The sequence below is a fragment of the Mustela nigripes genome, chromosome 14 (assembly GCF_022355385.1).
Source record: "Mustela nigripes isolate SB6536 chromosome 14, MUSNIG.SB6536, whole genome shotgun sequence".
NCBI lineage: Eukaryota > Metazoa > Chordata > Mammalia > Carnivora > Mustelidae > Mustela > Mustela nigripes.
The window spans coordinates 70795529-70819686 of record NC_081570.1 but is presented as its reverse complement, the minus strand read 5'-3'; the positions used below and the strand labels follow the sequence as shown (position 1 = coordinate 70819686).

At 33.6% G+C, this 24158-nt stretch overlaps 2 protein-coding genes across 3 annotated transcripts in view; one reads left to right on the top strand and one right to left on the bottom strand.

Annotated features, from left to right (window-relative positions):
• CTBS (chitobiase) overlaps positions 1 to 1686 on the top strand; it is a 40997-nt gene extending 39311 nt beyond the window's left edge. Inside the window, exon 8 of the mRNA XM_059375268.1 lies at positions 863 to 1686. Coding sequence (XP_059231251.1) covers positions 863 to 1054 — 192 coding nt within the window. The 3' untranslated portion in view covers positions 1055 to 1686. The remainder of the gene's footprint in view (positions 1 to 862) is intronic.
• Positions 1 to 24158, bottom strand: part of SPATA1 (spermatogenesis associated 1) — a 58161-nt gene that overhangs the window by 7759 nt on the left and 26244 nt on the right. For both annotated transcript variants that reach the window (XM_059375266.1, XM_059375267.1), the window contains exons 5-13: positions 23701 to 23754; positions 23376 to 23604; positions 15420 to 15540; positions 14410 to 14470; positions 9367 to 9478; positions 8216 to 8341; positions 5236 to 5414; positions 3250 to 3348; positions 2300 to 2387 (exon numbers count right to left, since the gene is read on the bottom strand). In XM_059375266.1, the coding sequence (XP_059231249.1) occupies positions 2300 to 2387; positions 3250 to 3348; positions 5236 to 5414; positions 8216 to 8341; positions 9367 to 9478; positions 14410 to 14470; positions 15420 to 15540; positions 23376 to 23604; positions 23701 to 23754 (1069 nt within the window). The remainder of the gene's footprint in view (positions 1 to 2299; positions 2388 to 3249; positions 3349 to 5235; positions 5415 to 8215; positions 8342 to 9366; positions 9479 to 14409; positions 14471 to 15419; positions 15541 to 23375; positions 23605 to 23700; positions 23755 to 24158) is intronic.

Genomic DNA, 24158 nt, shown 5'->3' with positions numbered 1-24158 from the left:
TTACTGGTATCTACTGAGAACTGCCTTTGAAAGTGTCCCAGATGTTATATAAAAATCAGTAAATTATTTTAAATCACAGGCCATTATATTTTTTAGTTCTTATCTTTTCTTCTTTTCCTTAACCTTTTTGCCTAGTTCTGTTCCTTTCCTCTTTTATCCCTTATCCAATAGAATACCTACCTTCTAAGAGAGACGGTGTTAGTACTAGATAGAGGCAGTTGATGCTGGGGAGGACTTTACAGGCTAGTTTATGGTTCTTAATTCTGTAAGACCTATTAAAGGAGATATTTTCCCCACCCATTACCTTTTTATTTGGCAAATTCATCATAAACGAAATCATCCCCTGAGCTCCTAACTAGGCAAATTTTCGGGAACTGTAGATTAAAAAAAAAGCATAAGCTGGTTTTAGAGGACCATAGCAGTGATCCTCCTTAACTATGTCTGTACATCAGAATTACCTAATGGGATAGTAAAACACAAAACAAAGACATGTCCTAGGTTCCAGCCCTAGAATATTTTGATTAAGTAGGTTTCATGTGGGTCCCAGGAATTTGTATTTTGAAAAGCTCCATGAGTGACTCTCTGATGGTCGCTAACCATCAGATCAGACCAAGGAAGAAATCTCAGGACATGAAGGAACGAGAGCATGAGAAGGACTTTAAGTATAGTACAGACTATATTACGAAGCTCATTTGTGTAATCTCTGCTGTTGTGAAAGTACTACAGTCATATCTAGAAAGTATCACATACAGAACCATGAAAGCATAATGTACTGTGCCCTAAAATTTCTATTTACTTCATTGTATCCTTTTTGAATCATTGGATTTAATATTGTACTAAACAGTTTAATTTATTCTCATAGGATTCTTCTGGCCATTTTCATCAAGTGTGGTATGACGACCCTCAGAGCATTTCTTTAAAGGCGGCATACATACAAAAGCGTGGCTTACGAGGCATTGGCATGTGGCACGCAAATTGTCTTGACTATTCTGGAGATGCTGTAGCCAAACAGCAAACTGAAGACATGTGGAAAGTCTTAAAACCAAAGCTGTGACAGATAAACATCTGTCAAACTATTAAGATTTAGAAAAAATGATCAGTTTAAATCAGTTTCTTGAAGAGAATACAAATGTCATGTCACATATTTTAGTTATTCTACTTAAAAGCAGATAAAGAAATGCTTTGTTTAAAAACAAAGGTAAGAAGTCAACTTACTATATTACTCTTTTATGTTTAACACTATAATTAGGAAAAACTTTTTAGGATTTTATTATGCTAATTTTAAAAATACGTGTAATTGGAAGTGGAAATTATTTGCTCAGAATAAAAATTTTAAAAACCTAGACTTGGAGAAGCACTTTGCTCTATACTTTTTGTTCAATAAATTTAAAACTTGCAATTTAGTATCTTTTAGGTTCATCAAGCTGATGCACTTAAACTAATTTAATCAAGTCTCCAAAAGGGGGAAAAAGGATTAAAATAAGTAATATTTTGAATTAGTATTTTTCACTGAAACTATTTTTATGAAGTTATAGCAGAAACTTTATTTACCCTTCTAGTTATTATTTCTTCATTTATGAACATCTATAATTTATTTCCTCGCTAGTTTCAATTGGCATTTTATTTTTAATTTTCTAAGGACATTGGTTTCTCAATTATTTTCTCTGCACAATTAAAATTTTTCTAAATGTACAGAGGTCTCTGTTTTCTTCAGGGTAATTAAGAATATTGTGTTACACTTATATTAGTTCCTATAAACACATTAAAAATTTGCTTCCTTGAATTCTGGTTTTACATAAATCTGCCTTCCCTGTATAGTCTCCCTGCCTTCAAATTGGAATAAATGATGATCCAGTTGTCTGTTATTGAGACTACTTCATTTTCTATTTACTCAGTTATTTATCACAGAGAAAACCCAACCATTTTCCATAGTATTAGCTAAATTAATACTGTCTGTATTTCTAAACTTTTAAATTCTTAGATACTAATCTGTATCATAGCCTGGATGTAAGTTCAATATCCCTATTTTATATTCCCAGATTGCTTTTAATTAAAATACAATGAACAAACTGTCTCTATTTAAAAGAGAAAATTATATAGTACTATAAAATATGTAATATTTAAAAGCTTCAAAAATAACCAAATAGGCACCATTTTGCTTTTTTACATCTAATATTTCCTGAAACACTTTGTAAAACCTGCATGAAAAGTGAAAATATATAAAACTTATGATTTATATAAATTACTGCGCCAAGGAGAACAATGGTTAAATTTTTTGACAAGTTATAAATTAACATACCTAATGGAGACTGTAAAGATGTGTTAATTTTCTTCTGTGCCAGTTCAGCTTTCAATGTGCGTAAATCTGAGACTGCTTGCTTTCTCATCTATAAAAAGAATCACCTTTCAAAAATGAACTTTCATCTTACCCTTCTAAAATTGAGAGATGCCTAACTAACACTGCTAGTGAAAAGAATCTAGACCTGCACTATTCAGTACAGTAGCTACCTGCCATGTGTAGCTACTTATATTACATAAAATTTACATAAAATTTATATTATATATTGCATAAATATATATTATATATTACATAAATATTACATAATATATTATATATACATTATATATTATATATTACATAAAATTTATATTATATTACATAAAATTTAATAATCAATTCCTTAGTTACACAACAAGCTACCCTTCGAAGTGCTCAATATCCTCACGTGGCTACTGGTTGCTGTATTAGTGCAGATACAGAACATTTCCATCATTGCAGAAAGTTCTAATTGGACAGTTCTGATTCTAGATCTATTTTTGATAAAGTGAACTTAGAGCTTTCATATAATTATATGTATATGAAAATAATCAGAGCATAATTACTCCCAGAACAGGTAAAAAACTAAAAATTAAATGGCGTTCAATGGTTTGTCAGACTTATTTATTTATTTCAATATATGAAAATTACTTTTAAACTATTAAGACTCTGCACTGATTCAGAAGGTCCTTTTCCTTTAATTCTTAGTGAAATTCTACTAATTTTACTTTGGCCTTGTTATAACCTTTACACCTTTACACAGGGTTCAATTCCTGCATTTTTCTAACTCATACTCTTGGTTGTTAAGATAATAATTTTAAGACAATCCTTTGCTATCCTTACACTAAATTAAATTTTGATGCCCAAAAGTAAAACACTAAAACAATTTATTTCAAGATAAATGTTACCTGATTAGGAGAAATGCAAATTACCTTAACTTCTATTATAAGTTTCATTTTGTCAGTATCCAGTTTTCTCTTAAGTTGGTCAATTGCGTGCTGTACTTCGGTGATCTGGATGATGAGGTAATTCTGTGTGAAATACATATAGACACCCTTATTTAGTAAAACATCTATTTTTATTGCCTTGTAAACTATGAAGTGATAATTCCAAAAAGGCAAATCATAACCTATTGCATAAAATAAACTCATTGCTTGGAGTAAATTTCTTATGTCTTAAGGACCACATTCCCTTCTGTTCTACCACCTTTATTCATGTTTTATAAAAATAAGTAGATATCTGTACAAATTGCACCACAAAGGCAAGAACTATTACTACAAAAACTATTACTACAAAAGGAATATACTAGGTTTAAGATACTAGGCTTTTGAAATTGTCAGTATACTTTATTAGTTGAATCAGATTACTATTTCTTTAAAATATTTAATAATGAAATACTATATTTTATATAAGAAGACTTTCTGGTTATTTTTGTTTAGAAAGGTTTTGAAGTATAGTAGTCCACAAAAACTATTAAAAATTTTAAGCTGTCAGTGTGAAAAAAAATTGATAAAACAAAAAATCAGCTATGCAAAATAAAAAGTATCTGCTAAAATGGATTACTTGAGCTCATTTGAGTTTTACATTAGGTTTATCTAAAATGGTAAACTTTTACTCATAGAAACAGAACAGATTCCGGGGATGGGTTGGTAGAGAATCAGGGGAAATGGGTGAAATTCTGAGGATATAATGCCCAGCATGATAACTATAGTTAACAATACTGTATTGCAGGGGCACCTGGGTGGCTCAGTGGGTTAAAGCCTCTGCGTCGTCTCAGGTCATGATCTCAGGGTCCTAGGATCAAGCCCTGCATCAGGCTCTCTGCTCAGCAGGGAGTCTGCTCCCTCCCTCTCTCTCTGCCTGCCTCTCTGCCTACTTGTGATCTCTGTCAAATAAATAAATAAAATCTTGAAAAAAAAAAAACACCCAATACTGTATTGTATATTTGAAAGTTTCTTAGAGAATAGACCTTAAAAGCTCTCATCACAGGAAAAATAGTTTATAATTAAACTTACTGTGTGAATCATTTTATAATATATACATATATCACTTTATCCTAATGTTATATGCCAATTATATCTCAATAAGACTGGGAAAAAATAAAATAGCAAACTTTCAGTATTTCATCATGTCTAAAGTCAAATCCATACTCTTAATCATAATTAACATGCAATCTTTTTTGGTCAACCAACAAAAATTGATAAATGGCCTTGAATTTATTTGTTTATATACATAATAACTCAATTAAAAAGTGAACTTCATGTCTCTGATCTATCAAGGTTCAATACTATCTCAAGAAAAAAATCAAAATATAATTCAATAATTTTCTTAATATACCAATACCTTTATATTCTGTGGGTGTTATTAACTAGTCCCCAGCTAAAGAAAAGGAATGTAGTGCAGACTTTTGACCCCTGCCATATTGCATCAGGTATTCATCTCTTTCCCACGGATTCAAAGAAAGTGACCCTATCCCCAGGTACCGAAGTAGATCCTAAGTAGTCTGAATAAACACAGAGTACTCCCTGATAACTACTATTAATCCAGGTTCAACCTGGTTTAACCCCCACTGGGCTAAAGGAAAAGTTTTATATATTCTTTTTGGGGAGGCATATAGTCCTACTAGCTATTGGAAACTCTACTGGTACCATGAGGAAAAGCAGTCTTATAATGAAAATAATAGGGGAGAACTACTGGAAGCACCTAGCCCTTTAAAGACATCATTAAGCTGCTGATGGTATTTTCTCAGCACCCATTACAGGAGATCATAAATTTTCTTATTGTTGAAGCCAGGTTAAGTCAAGGTTTTGTTACCTGTAGCCCAAAGCATCCTACATATGATAATACTAACAGTGATAAACCACGTATTTTGAGTAGAACGTCTCTAACATAATATGAACACATTTAGTAATAAGTACCTTAGAGTCTGTGATGTTTGCCAAATTCTTTGGTCTCATCTTGATCTCCCTGGATTCAAGTTGCATGAGCAGTTTTTTATAGTAAAGTTCCAAATCTTCTCTAAGTTTTGTTAAAACTTCCTCTAGTGATGCTGTGATTTTCTTTGTTTCCAAATATTTTTTCTTCCAACCATCACAGGCTATAAAAAAGCAGATTATAGTGTAAGTCTGACTAAAGGATTAAACTTTTCCATCTGGAAAGGACCCTAGAGTTAATTTAAACCCTTCTACTCCCCTAACCTTCTTCCCTCATATGTTGAGGAAATTAAAGCAAAGATTGAAATGTTTATTAGATAATAAAAGGATTTGCCTTACAAATATAGTAGTGATAAACACAGGAACCAAACGAAGTTCTTTAAATTTGTAATTACTTCTGAAAAATCTTCATTGAAAATACCACCTATAGCAAAACGTGTGTATTTATTTTGATCACTTTTTTCCAGAGAAAGGCATACTGTTTTTTCAGCCCTCCAAAATGACTTATGTTTTATAAAGTAAGCTGATTCTGATTCATCACTTATTAAAATTATTCCAAATATATTACCAAAACTTATATAGGGCAGGAATTTCTTAAATCTGAGCCCCTTAGTTGAGAAAATTAGAAACTTAATACTGCCAGTTTAGGCTCTCACTTTGACACCAAGGAGATTCTAAATACAAACTTAACAGGAACACAAATGGCATGCTATTATATCAAAATATGGGTTTATTTTTAAAAGATTATCAAAGAAATGAAACACCAATTTAAAAAGTCTATAAGGAGATTTGATTAAAATTCAAGAGTTTTATTTCCCTCATGCCTTATACCCAGTCCTTCAGCAAGTTCTATTGATACTATTGCCAAAATACTTCCAGCATCTGGCACATTCTACCTTCTTCAAAGCTATGTCCCTAGTTAATCCACTATCATCTTTTTTTAGGATTTATCTTGAGAGAGAGCATGCATATATATATGTGTGCTCAGAGGGAGAGGGAGAATCTGAAGCAGACTCCCTGCGAGCGCAGAGCCAAAAACATGGGGCTCAATCTCTGAGATCATGACCTGAGCTGAAATCAAGAGTCAGATGCTTAATGGACTGAGCCATCCAGGCACCCCCACTATCATCTTTTGAAAGTCCATTAGTTTCTAACTGGTCTCTCTGCTTCCATTCTTGCCCCTGTAACAGAACAGGCTATTCCAATTAGCAGTCATTCTGATCTTTTAAAAATATTTTTTAAATCCTATAAACCTCTGGCTTAAAAATCCTCCAATGGCTTCCCACCTTACTTAGAATAAAATCTAGATTTCTTGAATGAGACTATCTGTTCCTTGCTGACATCTTGATTTTATTTTCCTCTACATTACTCTGTATTTCGTTCCAGCCACACTTGCCTCATTTCAGGTCCTTACTACTGCAAAGCTCGTTTCCATCGCTGTACCTTGACATTTTAGTGTTCCTTCTGTTCAGACTTTCCCCCTCACCTATTTTCTTATCTTCCTGCCTCCTTATAATCATATCTTTATGACACCACCTCAGTGATGCCTTCCTTGAAAACCCTAGCTCAAGCAGCTCTACTGTGCCATCACCCTTTACTATGCTCTTTTAACTGACTTCTGAGCTCTGCTCAATAGCTCATACTGTCTTATTTGTTCACTCTCTGTCTCTTCCCATTTAGAAGCAAGCTCCTTAGGAGCAGGGCCTTGTTTATCTTGTTTGCTGGTGTACCCTCAACATTTAAAACAATGCAGGGAATTGAGGCACATAACCTCAATAAATATTTGATGGCTGATACATGGCCTTCTATCTTGAAACATTCCTGTTGAAATAGAAAGTGAATGATCATTCTCATTTTATAAACAGAAAAAGGGAGGCACGAAGAGAAGAAATAAGTAAAAGATAGATCTGGCATTAGAATCTTGGTCCTAAGATTTTTAGTCCATTACTCAAATTTGTCTGATAAAGTCACTTTGAACAATACAACAAAGCTGAGTCATTGCCACCATTTCCAGAGTAACACTTATTATGAGATGGAGCCTGCAGAAGTATCTCTGACATTGTAACTTTTAGTCAGTTATAGTACTAAAGAAATAGTTTTGCTGTAAATTGAGGATCCTAAAACCAGTTAATTCCATATATACCTTTTATTCATACAATCCTCAAATACAACTCAAAATGTAGTCCTTTCAAATCCTTCAACATCTCTCAACCCATTATTCTATACTTTCTCCATTCTGTCTCATTTTTCCATTTCTACCAGTCCCAATAATACTTGTTTCTAATTCTGTTGCAAGAAAACAAGCTATTTTTCTACCTAATTTTTCTCATTCGTTCATTTACTCAAAGCAGATAGACATATACCACAAAATTAACCATGTAGGGAAGACTAAGATCCTGAGATTGCTAGAGTAACTGATTCTAGAGTATTCTAGAATATGAATCCTGAGATTCTAGAGTAACTGATACTTAAAGCTGAGATTGAATGATTAGTAGGAAAAAGCCAGGTGACCTGGGATGAGGGTAGATAGAAGGAAAAGAAGATGTAGCTGGCAGAGGGAAAAACATTTCTGAAGGCCTATAGGCAAGAGGAGGCACATTTCAGATTCTAGCATCCTTAACACTTTTCCTGGAAGCCTTTCTTGATCTCTCCCATCTTATTTGGGTGATTTTCCTCTGTACTTCTAGGTGTACAATTATGTAATTCCTTTATCATAGCATCATCAGGATGCATCATTGTTTTCCTGATTATCATTTCCTCACTGGACTATAAGCTCTTTGAGGGCAGAGTCAAAATTGTGTCTGCTTATTATTTCCTCAGCCCCTAGAACAGTGGCTAAATTCAGTAGACAATAATGAATAAATGAATGCCAATTATAAAAAATATTTGAACTTAAATTTAAAAAATTTCTGTAAAGCATGTTAATGATAAAATATAGAGTGATAAAAGGTGTAATAAACTTTACCATGATATCGCTTCAATTTGCTCTGTTCACATAGCTTTTCGACTTTTTTTAGAAGTTCTTCTCTAATTCTCTCCAGATATCTTCTTTCTTCTTTTACTTGTTTCATCTGTTCAATAATCTTCTCTCCTAAAAGGTAATAACCTTTTAGGTGTAAAACTCAAGAGTACTTAAAATAGCAAGAGTAAATTTTACCCAAAAGTCTGTTTTTTTGTTTTTGTTTTTGTTGCAATTGCCACCATGGAAAATACTGAGGAGTCATTTCAGTTTCTAACAGGAACACAATGAGGGGATTTTCAGATATGTAAAGAATATAGTATGTCTCTTCTACATTTACATATATGTGTAGAAATTAGGTAAAGTTGAAGTAATTATGCATCTTGGTTTAATTCTTTTGGTAAATTTATCTTTTTTTAAAGATTTTATTTATTTATTTGACAGAGAGTAATTACAAGTACACTGAGAGGCAGGCAGAAAGAGAGAGAAGGAAGCAGGTTCCCTGCTGAGCAGAGAGCCCGATGCGGGACTCGATCCCAGGACCCTGAGATCATGACCTGAGCCGAAGGCAGCGGCTTAACCCACTGAGCCACCCAGGCGCCCCGGTAAATTTATCTTTGACCTAGACTTGCTGTTCTTGATGTATTTTTATATATAAAAATCTCATTAATTTTTGAGAGAGAGTGTGTGTGTGTGTGTGAGCAGAGGGAGGAAGAGAGAAAAATCTTAAGCAGACTCTGCACTGAACACAGATCCCAATGTGGGCTCACTCTCACAACCCTGAGATCATGTCCTCAGTGGAAATCACGAGTCAGATGCTTAACAGACTGAGCCACCCAGGTGCCCCCCAAAATGTATATTTTTAAAAGCCCAAGTAACATTAGTGATTGTTAAACATATGCAGTAAAAACATATCATTCACATACTTTAAAATAACATTTTTGTGGTAAAATACACATCAACAGTTTTAACTACTTTTAAATGTACGGTTCAGTGGCATTATGTACATTCATGATGCTTTGCAACCATCACCACCACCTATCTCTAGAACTTTATCTTCCCAAATTGAATCTCTCAAGCCAGTAGGCAATAATTTTCCATTAATATTTAACTTCACCTCACAGAATCATCTGTACTTACAGTGTCAACATACTTACTTTCAATCTGTAATAAAGATATATCAATTATTCCTGGAGAAAGAGCAGGTTGACAAGGAAGTGAAGGAAAATCAATAAGATCTGGTAGGGTGATACACTCTTTTTTATCTATCTGTAAGCAAACATGAAAATCAGTAGGATCTGATAGGATAACACATTACTTTTAACCTATTTGTAAGTATTTGATAATTCACCACAGCAATGCTTTTTTTTTTTTTTTTAACTGATATGGTGACAAACTCCCAAATCTGTATTTGTAACTATAGATTATCTCTTGTGCTCCAGTTTCTCCACTATTCCTTGGACATTATACACAGGCACTTCATTTAAAAGTAAGAGTGAAAAAAAAGGAATCCATTAATCCTTCCTAAACATGATTTCCTTCCAAGATTTCTTAGTTACTTATAACTTTAAAATTTTTCTAAGACGACTACTTATTTTTTTTAAAAATTGGGTCAACTTTGATCATTTATATTCTACTTTGAAAATTAGGAAATGTATTACATTTTCAAATTTTAGGAAATATTTTATTCTCATATCCTTTATCTGCTCTGTATTTGTGTTTGTATCACCTTCACCTTTCCTAACTTTTGTGTTACCACCCTTTTATGATAAAGTACCTTAAGCCATACCAATGTTGATGTTTCTCCCACTAGCATGTCATAGATCTTGAGTTGTTTTCAGTTCTTTCTGCTAGGTTTTTCATTTCTCTAACTTCTTAGTTTCTCCTATCTTCATTAAGCCCTTACTCCTCCTTTGTTTTATTGTTCTTTTTCTAGTTTTTAAGGTTAAGCTCAGATTCTAATAAAATAATGGCAACCACCTAAATTACAATCTTTCCATATATCTTCCCAATTACTATAAAAGGAAAGCAAATAAAATTACCCATAATTTATGTCTATAGCATAAGTAGGACACAGACTCCTTTAATATACACATACTTTACTTTACATATACATGGGGAAATAAACACCCTAGATGAGGAGAGTGCGCTCAGGAGCCCACACCTACAAGCAGATGGGACTCTGCATTAGTGACTATTATACAAAGATAACACAATAAACATGATTTAGTCTTGAAGGAGAGGACCCCATGTGCAGAAGAAATACTGAGAGTAAGGATAAGATCTTTTAAATCAGAGCACTTGATGAGGAGGCCAGAAGAAAGGGTTTATAAAATATAGGGGGCCAGAGGTGCTAATTATGGGAAGACAGATTCTAGGAGAGAGGAAAATAATTGGAAGAGGGTGTTTATTCAGGGCCAAGTGGTAAAAGAAAGTGGCCAAGATAGCTCTGCTGAATTAAATAGTAGAAGAGAATTCAACGAAAATAGACAAAAAAAGACCCCGTTTAAAAATAAATTGCTGCACTTCACTACAGCAACAGAAGAGGGAGCTCCTGATCTAAGAAGCAAAAGAAACCACCAAACAGCATTCCCTGTCCTCTGTAAGAACACCTGTTATTACTTACAGGAAAAATCCAACACAAATAAACATAAACAATATCTCAAAATAATCTAGCTTTCACACAGATTTATTTTTTAAAACCCTCAAAACAGAGAACTAAAACATAACAAAATAGGCAGCCATGAAATAGAGAAAGACTTAACAATAGTTCCAATATAGATTAAACATAATTAAGCAAGCATTTGCAGATACCAACAAACAAAATAAATCAGAAATTTTAAAACTCAGAATAAAATAGGAAAAACAAGAGGAAGATGTGAAAGTTGGCTGAACTGAAAAAAGAAATGAAAGGAAAAACAAAATTGTCTCAGGAATGAATAAATTAGTATCTAATAAAGGAAAAAAATATGGCCAAAAAGAAAAGGATAGTGGAGAATACAAATAAAAAGAGAAAAGAATATGAAACACAAAAATTAGTAAAATATGTCTGTTTTCCTATTTTAGTAAAATATATCTATTTTACTATTTTTATTTATATCTAATATGTTATTTAGAGAAAGTAACATATATAAAAGGTAAAAAAGAAAACAAAACAACAGAATGGATCTGCTATTTGAATTGTTTTCTGAAATTACAATTTTGTTTACTTTTACTTTTTAAAAGTTTTTTACTTATTTATTTGACAGAGAGATCACAAGTAGGCAGAGAGGCAGGCAGAGATGGGGAAGCAGGCTCCCTGCTGAGCAGAGAGCCCGATGTGGGGCTCGATCCCAGGACCCTGAGATCATGACCTGAGCCGAAAGCAGAGGCTTAACCCACTGAGCCACCCAGGCACCCCTGAAATTATAATTTTAAAACATTCCTGGTATAAAGAAGTCCTGATTTTCACACTGCAAGAATCCACTGTGTACACAGAAAAACCTGATCTAGAATTCTCAATTGAGATACAGTCTGGTAAAACTAGTACACATTAAAGGAAACCTCTGGCCTTCCAGACAAATCTACACAAGCTAGTTTACAAAGAAAAGAAAACCAGTCACCACACTTATTAGTAACATATAAAAAAAGATATCAGTAGAGCAATATTTCAAAGAAATTGAGAGGAAAAAAGATGTAAGCTAAGGATGTAATACCCAATCAAGCTATCCTTCAGGTATCAAAATTCTACAGCAAGGATTAATACATTTTGTAAAGGGCCAGAGACTAAGTAATTTAGGGTTTGTAGGCTACATATGGTCTCTGTCCTGGTTTTTCTTTTTCTTCTCAATTCCTTAGAAGTGTAGGAAACAGGGCACCTGGGTGGCTCAGTGGGCTAAGCCTCTGACTTCGGCTCATGTCATGATTTCAGGGTCCTAGGATCAAGTCCCTTGTCAGGCTTTCTGTTCACTGGGGAATCTGCTTCCCTCCCCCTCTGCCTGCCTCTCTGTCTACTTGTGATCTCTGTCAAATAAATAAATAAGACCTTTTTTAAAAAAATGTAGAAAGCACACTTAGGTTCAAGGCCTTTACAAAACAGTCTTCAGGCCCTAGTTTACTTAACTCTGCTCAAAATTTTAAATGTGGAAGAAGAGAATATTACAGTGAGGTGCTTTTTAAAATTGAGCTTAATCCAACCAAGAGATGATTGAAAAATCTTCTGCAGTAAGTATTTAATATATTTAACTACAATCTGCGACTAAAAGAAAAGGTGAGGGCATAAGACTAGAAGTATGGTATATAAATGTGATATTCTCTGATACAGTAGAAATAACAGAACTAAAAATACATGAGAGAAGAAAGGAGATTTTTTTGATTGCCCTGAATATAACAGGAGTCAGTGAATAATTTGAGGTAACAAATCAAAAGCAGAAGCATACATTTTTAAAAAAGGAAAAAGGAGGGCACTAAAGAATACTAGCCATCAATGTATTAGTGTAAAGATAAACACTAGAACAAAAATACAACCTTTCTAAAAAAAAAAAAGAGGAGGGGGAGAAAAGTACAAATAAACTACATAGTAACTCATAGTAACATAAAATAAAATGACAAATCTCCAGACAAACACATCAGTCCTGTCAATAATATAAGTAGACATAACTCACCTACTAAATGAAAAATATTTTCAGACTGTCTCACAAAGTAAAACCCAACTCTTCTAGGCTGTACATATAAGACATACCTGGGGCGCCTGGGTGTTTTAGTCAGTTAAGCATTTTCCTCTGCATCCGGTCATGATCTCAGGGTCCTGGAATCAAGCCCTGCACTGGGTTCCCTGCTCAGTGGGGCATCTGCTTGTCTCTCTCCCTTTGTCCCTCACCCCAACTCATGCTCTCTCTTTTCTCTCTGTTGCTCTGCTTCTCTCATTCTGTGCTCTCTCTCTCAAATAAATAAATAAATAAATAAATAAATAAATATCTTAAAAAAAAAAAAAGACATACCTAAAATAAAGCAATTCAGAAAGGCTGGGAAAAAAGTGGGGAGGGAAGATGAGGGTATGCCAAATAAATGTATATAAAAGAAAGCATATCTTGATATGCAATAAAGGAGAATTCAGGCAAAAAAAAAAAAAAAGCACTAAATGAGTCAAAAAAGTGCAAGTGATCCTAGTATTCAAATTAGAACATTTTCCCAAATAACAGAGAAATCTAAGTAAATCAGAAACCACAGGAGATGCAAGGATAAATAGTAACACACTAATAATAGGAGATTCTGATATACTATTCTCAGTCTAAGACCTAACAAGAGAATATGGAAAAAAATAAGGATATGGAATACTTAAGGCATTCAGCAAAACAGACTATAGACAAGACAGAGAGTAGGGGAGGATACTTGCAGCATAGCATAAGCATCAAAGAAATACCTCCAGGGAATTAAAAAAAAAACATACTAAACAGAAACAAAGTACAAGCAACTCTAAAAATACATTTGAAAAGGTACTTTCAAAAAGTTACCAAAATGGAGTCCATGAAATTATTAAAACATGATCAACTTTAAGGATAATTTGGGCAATTAAAATTCAAACCATGGATTGCATTAAGCATCCACTAGACTGTCAAAAATTTTAAAGCATGAAGATAGCATGTTTTATTAATATCCAGAAACAACAGAACATTTATTTGCTCTAAAACCAAAGGGCTCTGAGCTGTGATTCTCCTACCAGAGCTTGCCTCAGACTCCATTCAGCATTCCAGTCTACTACACATCAGGCAGTACTGTAAAACCTGGCCTTTAAAACCTAAGTGGCAACTTGCAGTGTCTCTCAGATCACCTCCTGAACCTTCTCTTGCGTTGGGCCCAAAGTTGGCAGTTTTTTAGATTACTTGATTTAAAAAAAAACCCAAACAAACAAAAACCCCAAACTGAAGCAGCACATCCAAATGTGGCAAATCTTTCTCCAACTTCCAAAGAGGTCCATCAAATGACTGATTCTCAGTGAAAACTAGGGCAAGATATATAAACCTCACTTTCACTCTAAAAGGCATACCTCAATATGTCTCACCCATACCATGGAACACCCAAAAATTTCACTGAAATGGTTGACTCCTGAGCTTTCTTGAGGCTTATCTCCCATCCTCTAACCTTAAACATTTTATGCTGCAGTTTTGTAGTTATAAATATTGTTGTAATATTGCATTTAAACAAAAACTTTAAAGTCATACCTGATTGTCCTCTGTTCTAATGATATTAACTCCATCATCTTCATTTTTCCAAAGAAAAGGACTTAAAGGGAATGACAGATTTGAAAGTCATTTTAAAAAACGATTCCATGAACATTAGCTTTTTGCATTTTACATATCTTACTTGATATTCTGTAAACACAAATATAACATTAAAACCTTAAAAAGCCTGAGACCAATAGCATATTATCTTTAATGATCATTAAACTCATTAATGATCAACACAAACTATGTTTAATATGAGTAAGAAAATCATATTTACTACAGCTAAATTCAAATCACATTGTACTGTCTATAGCAAAGTAAAATAATTAAAAATTTTGGAAAATTTTATTTATAGTTCTTTTGTGAATGTTTATAAAATCCCTTATCTTAATTTCAAAATACTACATATGCAAAACTGTTGTCTAAATACTATAATTCTGAATGAAATGATTCTATATGAAACTCAAGTATGCTGGTTAGTTTACCCATAACCTAGAATCTAAGTGAGGCAGAAAAATTAATTCTAAGAAAGTCAAGTAAAGGCAAATTTTTCTGTCATTACACTGCCCTGATAAGATAATCACAATGGAAATAAACTTAAGTGATAAATTATTGATTATATTGGATTATTATTAATTCTATTGTTCATATATAACAGTAGAGATTAAATTCAAGGTCATTTTTATTAAAATATTACTAATTTCACTCATATGTTTGTTCTGATTAGAAGTCCTTGTAACAGTACTGTGGATATCTCTTTTTTTTTTTTTTTTTTGTCAGAGAGAGAGAGCGTGAACACAGGCAGACAGAATGGCAGGTAGAGGCAGAGGGAGAAGCAGACTCCCTGCCGAGCAAGGAGCCCTATGTGGGACTCGATCCCAGGATGCTGGGATCATGACCTGAGCCGAAGGCAGCTGCTTAACCAACTGAGCCACCCAGGCGTCCCTGGATATCTCTTTCTTATAGTTTAGACTATGACACATAGAATCAACATCTGTAATAATTACCTTTTTTTGTTGCTAAAATAATCACTATTCGATTCCAATGATCCTGGAACTTCAGAATTTCCAATTTGAATTTTTCCAGTCTGGTTTTCTTTTGGAGTGGCTTTCCCCCCAGCTGATACTGCTGTTCATCCATGGCAAATAAAGTTCATAATATTAAGAAAATAGTAAAATGAAAGTTCATACAAATATGTATATATATATATATATATATATGTACATACTATAATCTTGTCCCATGTTTCAGAATTTCCATGAACTCTACTATTCATGATATAAGGCAACAATTTCCAAAGTGAATTTCATGAAACAGTTTATGGGAAGAATTCTTTGGTCAATTCAGTTTGGGGAAAAAACGGATTAAGGAACCCTACCAAGAATACCCTGCCCCGCTACACACACACACTTGCAGGATTTCTGTGTTTATGTACAGTGTGAATCTGCAAGATGCGGATAAATTGGGTTTTACTCAAACTTAATTGTCTTCAGAAAGCTTTTGCCAAAAGCATCTTTTGAAATTATATTGAGGAAACTTCTCTGGAAAATGCTGCTATAAATACAAAGCATATAATGTCATTTGTTATTTCACATACATTTCTAGCTATAAAATCTCCCTTCATTTTAACAAAATTTCCCCACGTAGGAAAACTATGCAATGCCTTTAAAATGTTAACATTAGTGTTCTCTATATGATCTATATGAACAAAAGATCCATCAACCTGAAAGTGTTAATACAGATATTTTTCCCTTGGAAAAATCAAATTTTTTAATTTAGAAAAAAATTAATGGTCATGTTAATAATTGAAAAATCATTTATAATGGTTGCCACAAAATTTTGCAACCCATACTGATTTAAGTTTAGTCTAGCTGCTACATTTCCCTTTGAAATATACATTTCAAATGCACATTTGAAAATCTTTTTAGAACAAACAGGGATTTTCTAAAGGATATATTCAATGCAAAATGAACAAAACCCAGATATATCAGCTATTTTAAAGCTAAGAGTAAAATACCAGCTCCCCACCCTGCCAAAGAAAGAAATAACAATGCAAAATTCAGATTTTGAGTAATTGTGATAGGGATATGGCTAGTGGATCTCATTCCTAGTAACAGTATAGAGCATGATGACTGCACCATTCAATACCTATGCAATTTAAAAACATAAAGAAAGGTCTATTCACTTTGAAAAAATCATAATAGTGCTTTGAGAGATATAGTAATATATGCATAAAATGTTGCAAATTCAGAGAAAAGGAAGTGATAACCGTGAAACTATGTTTTGAACTGTGAGATGTTTGCCTGAAAAAGAAGAGAGTAAGAATAATTTATGCAAAGAAAATGGCATTTGGAAGATACAGTGTACCAATATATGCAGTATTTTTGACAACAGTGAAAAGTTCAGTATGACTCTAGCACAGTGTTATAAATAAAGCAGGGCCTCTAGTCAGACACACAGGAGTTTAAGTCCTGACACTGTCACAGCAGGTGTTATTTCTCTAACCCAAGTCTCCTTATTTATTCCTAAAATGGCAAAGTACATGTAAAGCACGTAGCACAGTACCCAATCCTCAGGAGTTTCTTGATTTCAAGTTCTGATTTCTATTCCCTACTGCATTTCATAGTTTAGGTCTTATTACCTCGGTCTATTGTCCATAATGTAACCTAAGTTGTTTTTCCAGAACTGAAATTCAGCCATGTTACTCCCATTAAAACAAAAGAGGAAAGAATAGCCAATGGAAAAAAGACCGTCTCTTCAACAAATGGTGTTGGGGAAATTGGACAGTCATATGAATTTCCCCAACACAATTTCCCCAACACCGAGAAGAATGAAACTGGACACTTTCTTACACCACACACAAAAATAAATTAAAAATGGATAAAAGGCCTCAACGTAAGATAGGAAACCATCAAAATCCTAGAGAAGAACATAGGCAACAACCTCTTTGACATTGGCCTGAGTAACTTCTTACTAGAGATGTCTCTGAAGGAAAGGGAAGCAAAACCAAAATGAACTCAAAAACAAATGAACTCAAGATAAAAAGCTTCCACACAGCAAAGGCAACAATCAATAAAATTGAAAGGCAACCTTTGGAATAGAAGAAGATATCTGCAAATGCTACATCTGATAAAGGATTAGTATCCAAAATCTATAAAGAACTTACTGAACTCAATACCTGTGAAATAAATAATCCAGTTGAGAAATCAGCAGAAGACATGAATAGACACTTTTCCAAAGACATACAGATGGCCAACACACACACATGAAAATATGCTCAACATCACTGATCATCTGGGATATACAAATCAAAACTGCAATGAGAAACCACCTCATACCTGTCAGAATGGCTAAAATCAATGACACAGGAAAGAGATGTTAGCAAGGATGTGAAGAAAGGGGAGCCCTCTTACACTTTTGGTGGGAATGCAAGCTAGTGCAGCCACTCTGGAAGACAGTAGAGGTTCCTCAAAACATTAAAAACAGAACTACCCTACAATCCAGCAATTGTATACTACTAGGAATTTACCTAATACTGATTTGAAGGGACAAATGCATCCTGATGTTTATTATTAACATTATTAATATTATTAACATAGCATTATTAATTATTAACATATAGCATTATTAACAGTAGCCAAACTATGGGAAGAGCCCAAATGTCCATCAACTTATGAATGGATAAAGAAGTTGTGATGTGGGGACACACACACACACACACACACACACACACACACAAACAAATATATAATGGAATATTACTCAACCATGAAAAAGAATGAAATCTTGCCATTTGCAACAATATGGATGGAGGTGGAGTGTATTAGGCTAGGTGAAATAAGTCAGAGAATGAAAAATACCATATGTGCAATTCAAGAAATGAAACTGATGATAATCGTGGGGGGTAGGAGGGAAGGCAAACCAACCATAAAACAGACTCAAATATAGAGAACAATCTGAGGGTTGCTAGAGGGAAGGTGGTTGGGCAGATGGACTAAATGGTGATGGGTATTAAAGGCCTTGTGATGACCACTGGGTGTTATACAAAAATGATGAATCACTAAATTCTACTCCTGAGACTAATATTACACTAACATTATTAGTGTAATATTCTTAATATTACACTAATATTAGTAATAACTAATATTACTAACCAGAATTTAAATAAAAACTTGAAACAAACAAACAGAAGCTCAGATAGCTTTTCATTGCCTAAAAATCCCTTAGTTTTGGAACCAAGGCTCTTGCAGTCCCTACCTTCTCTCCAGTTGTACTTCATGGTATTTCTTCCTCCCCTTCTACCCCCAAACTATAGTAGTCGTAGTAGTAGTAGTAGTAGTAGCAGTAGTAATAATAGGAGTAGGAGTAGTAGTAATAATAATAATAATAATAATAATAATAATAGCTAAAAGTTACAGAACCAATTACCCCATTAGGCAAATCCTGAAAGTTCCATTCATATCATCATCTATGTGAAAGAAGCCTTCAGGCATTAGGCAGTGAAAAATCTGCATGGCCAAACATTTGCAGCCCTGGGTTTGCAACCTGGGTTTGAAGTCAGAGTGAAAAGCACTCCCTATGTCATCTTAAAGAACATGGGCTTTAAATAGCAATCAATGAGTCTTTCAAAGGTTTTCAAGCAGGGAGATAAATAATCCAGCCTGTAACAAGAATAATGATGCTGACTACATTCTGGAGGATAGACTGGAAAACAGATTATAAGCAGCAAGGCGGCTACAAAATGGCTTTCAAGTTTCCTTTACTCTAAGAATCTATTATTCTATAGTGAGGAATATTTCAAAGTTTGAACAACTAGAACAATAATGACTAAAGTCTGAACAACTAGAAGAATAATGAAACCAAACAAGAAAGCATACTTGTTTGGAGGCAACAATAAAGTATTAAACACATTAAAGTTGAGACACAAAAATGTGAGGTGTGTAGCACAGACCCATGGGAAGGAACAGAAGATATCTAATGGAAGGGAATACCCATTTTGATATGAAAATGGGTAAAGCATTACTCTTTTCTCCGTTATTAAACAACTTGTAAAACATACTATGTACTGCCTTCCTAGCTATATTTGATAATATAATGCTAGACCTCAGATATTTTGCATTCTCATGCACCACAAAAGAGTAATTTGGTATTTTAAGAAACTGCACAACAATCAAATGGGAAGGGTACATATGAAAAAAAATTAAGGAACTTTACCTCACATCACATGTAAAAATTAATTCCTGATAGATTAATAAATTAAATTGGAAAAGCAAACACAAAATGTTTGCTACTACCCATAAATGAAAATACCAATAAAGTTGATTATATTAAAATTTAAGAACTGCAGTTCCATTTTGGTTAGAATTATAAAAAGATGAAACAGTGCTCCAACTTGAACAAGGAGAAAAAGGTACATAACCTATAAAATAATAACCTTTCTTGAATTCATTGGAGAATTATATTTGCAAGGAGTTGAATTCCAGTTTCCTTCTAGGGGAAAATTATTTCCTCTGTGGCAGAGCACAGGAGGAAGGGGTAACTACCATTAAAAGAAATAAGAAAATAGTTACAATTTTAAGGCATTCTAAAGGCCAATGTAGGCTACCAGGATAGTTTAGAATCTCTGGGATCCTCAGACACAAAGGACATCAATACTTAATAACAAGCTTCTTCCCATATGCCTGTATCATACTCACAAGAAAGACTGGGGGTAGAGCAGGTAAACTGAAAGAGCCATCGGTGGCACATAGGTATGAAACCCCATCCTTCTCAACACTATCTTTTCATACAAAGTAAGCCACTGGGGGGAGGAAGAGGAAACTCACCCATCTCAGAACCCATGCAAAAATCTATTGAGACTCATGGAGGAATAGAGGCAAAAGCCATCAGCAAGCAGGTGACTCTCCTTCCAACAATATTAGCTTTGAAAAGTCTTTGGGGAGGGGATAGAAAACCCTCTCATCCCCAGTTAGAGGCAAGGCCTAAAGGATGGGTAGAAGCCAAAGCTGTAAGGATCATATTGAGCCCAGGATCATGCACTGATACAAAGATTAGGTTTATTATCACTGGGTGGGGAGAAAAAACTCTCTCTTAAATATAAAAAGTCATTTTTCTCCTTACTTTTTATTTCTTTAAAAGTTGACTAACAGTGTAAATTAAAAATGGTAAAAATGTATTGTGGAGTTATACACAGAAGTAAAATATATGACAACAACAGCACAAAGGAACCAAGGGAAGAAATAGTAATACTGCTGTATGGTTCTTATCTATGATGTTGTATATAATTTGAAAGTAGACTTCAAATTAAAAGTGTATAGAATGTATACATCAGAGCAAATCTTTTCTTAAAGGGCCAGATACTAAATATTTCAGGCTCATGGACCATTTGGTCTTTATCATAACTACTCAAGCCTGTCATTATAGTGTAAAAACAGTCATTGAAAATATGTAAACAAATGGGTATGGCTGTGTTCCAAAAATATTTATTAAAAACAAGCCAGAGGTATGGATTAAAATAAAATAAAGTAGGGGTGTCTGGCTGGCTCAGTCAGTGGAACATGCAACTTTTGATCTTGCGGTTGTGAGACTGAGTTCCACACTGGGTGTAGAGATTACTTAAAATTTTAAAATTAAAAAAAAATTTTAAGTATAAATATAGGTATTTGCTTACCTCTACCTTATAGCAACCACTAACAATTTTCTAAAATAAGAAATAGTAAGACAATAGTGGATATATAGTGAGCAAAGAGTGGAGATAAACGTTAATCATAAAAAACTTCTCAATCCAAAAAAGGCAAGAAAATGGAAAAACTAGGAAGATAGAAGACACGAGACAAATAGAAAACAAAGAGTAAGACCTGAGCCGAAGGCAGAGGCTTTAACCCATGGAAGCCACCCAGGCAACCCCCAAATGTTCATATTCAGAGTAAATAAATTATGGTATAGTCATAAATGAAATATTATACAATGAAAAAATGAAATGGTGTTTTATGTGAAAGATGACTGAATCTTACAATGTTGGACAAAAGAAGCAAGTCAAAAATAAAATACTTTCAATATGATTCCATCTTAATGCAACCCAAAACATACAAAAACTGAACTATTGTTAAGGAACACATATTCAGGTTGTAAAACTGTAAAGAAAAGCAAGAAAACAATGATCACAAAAAAACATAGTAGTAGTTATCTCTAGGAAGAAAGAAGATGTGACTAAGGAAGACACACAATGTTGAAAAGTTCTTAAAAGAAAAAGAATAACAACAAGAAACACAGCCTTAGAAACAGCCATTAAACTTCTTTTTAAAAAAATAGGACAAATGCACAAAGCACTTAGAATAATGTTGCTTGCAGCAGTATTCATAATAGCAAAAACATTGATACAGGGTTGGGTACATAAATTATGCCACAAGGAATTCTATAATGATGTAGATCTGTATTTATTGGTAGGAAAGATATACAATATATTCTAAAATATAAAGAGGGTCTAAGAGGGCCTGTATCCTCATTTTTAAAAGCTAAAAATATTTATTACATACAAGAACTGAAAAAAACAACGGGAAGAACATATACCAGAATACTAACAAAAGCCATTTCTGGATTGTAGAATCATTTTTAAACTAAATTTTCTTCTTTATATAGTTATTAGTGTTTCCAGAACTTTTTAAAAAATGAGCATATGCTGGCCAGCATACTTCTTTTTGGAGGAAAGCATCAAGAAATTAATATAATTTAAAAACTACATTTTCACAAAATTCAAGGATTAAATATTCCCACCAAGGATTTTTGTGTGTGTTTTGTGCAAATATCTGGCCAGTAAAGCTCAGTATATGAAATATGACACTACTCACAGCTTTATGTAGGGCAAATGCCCACTTCATTAGCTTCTTGACCTTGTACTTTTCAAGAATGCTGGGATTCCACTCTGAATATTTTTCCCCAGGTATTTTCCCCGTTTAAGTAATATCCTGACTAGAAACCAATATTTAACACTGTAGCAGACACAAGCCTAGATCAATGAGGTAAAGATTCTGAGTATCTCACTGGCATCAAATAAAATAGGTGGATCTCATCCACATGTCTCATCAGAAATAATAAACCACATCAGAAGGGAGCTATAAACTTACAATGTAAGAATGACTATAACTGAAGATGGAGAAAAATGCAACTGATGAAGAACATGCAGCTGTAACGGATGTTGTCATTAGTTGGAAGGATTCATTTATAAATGTCTAGTGTATTTGTTTTTCCATCATAAACAGTTTATTTCTTTATGCAACATTTTTTTCAATAAGTTCTTATAGTTCCAGCTTTATTTATATGTTTAATTTTGTTTAATTATCTACCACTTTTTTAAAAAAATATTTTATTTATTTATGAGAGAAGGAGAGATAGCAAGAGAGGGAACAGAAGCACAGGGGAGCTGGAGAGGGAGAAGGGGCTGGATTCCATAGAACGCTGGGAATCATGACCTGAGCCAAAGGCAGATGCTTAAAGACTGAGCCACCCAGGTGTCGCAAATATATACTTTTTAAGAAGTGAACTATCAGTAAATTGATTAATATAATCATATAAAGATTTGTGATTCTTTGAAATACAAATGTTTTGGTTTGTATTTGATACAGTTGTGGCTAAGATCTTCTCACTCATAGTAATACTACCAAGGTTCTATGCAGTGATCACTTCCTTTCTCCTCTGGCCTTAACTTTATCTGAAGCTATTACAAAAGAAGGTAGTAAAGTTTACTTAAGTGCAGTAAGTATTTTTATTTGGCTTTTTCACATACTAATAGTTTTTTTTTCTCCCACTTGGTGAAACTATTTTTTAAAAACCCCAACTGGAACTATAGCTTTCGTTTGCTATTGCTACATTTATAAGGCTAGATTTGCCCAGAATTTGCTTACAGGCCTGACTACTAAACCGTACTATAATAACCTCTTTGTTTTTCCCATTCCGGTTGAAATCACCTTCTTCCTGATTCTTGTTGAGAAGCTCTTTCAAAGTGTTTACTAAAAAACTGGGATCTGTTCCAGGTTCTTCCTTCAACAAAGTTACTCTAAGTGGTCTGTGGATTATTCCATCAGCCTCAGCAACACCATTATTTGTTTGCCGCCCATCTAAAGCAACAGTTGATGCTGAATAAATATTTCCTAAATGATCCATTATAGGAAGCAAATATAATTCTGGTTGAAGAGCCTAAAACATACAGAAAATTTTATAAAAAATTAGTTTGTAATTTAAAAAACAGTAAGTTAAAAAACTAACATAAGTTTAAAATGTTACATTACATACATATGGAGGAGCAAATGATTTGAGTTTCAGTTCTGATTCCTGTTTTACCTTCACCTAGAAATAAATGACAAAAAAATCAAGCTTCTGTATGTTTTCAGTTATTTTTATTCCCTTTTTTTTGTAAAAGGCACATATCTGTGACATAAAAATCAAATCTAAAAGCTGGTAACTAAGGCTAGAGTCTAGAAAATGTAGAACATAATCCTATTTCTATTCACTGTACAAAACACAAAAGAAATTCTATGTCATTTAATAGGTTCTATAATCATGGCTATGATTATATGGTTATACGATTATATGGCTATGATTATATATGACTATAAGTCCACTTACATGGACTCACTTTATGTCAAGCACTATTTTAGGTGCTTTACATATATTAGCTCAGTTAATCTCCACAATTCCATGTGATAGGCACACATATTACATATTAGACAATAAGACTGAGGAAAGAGAAG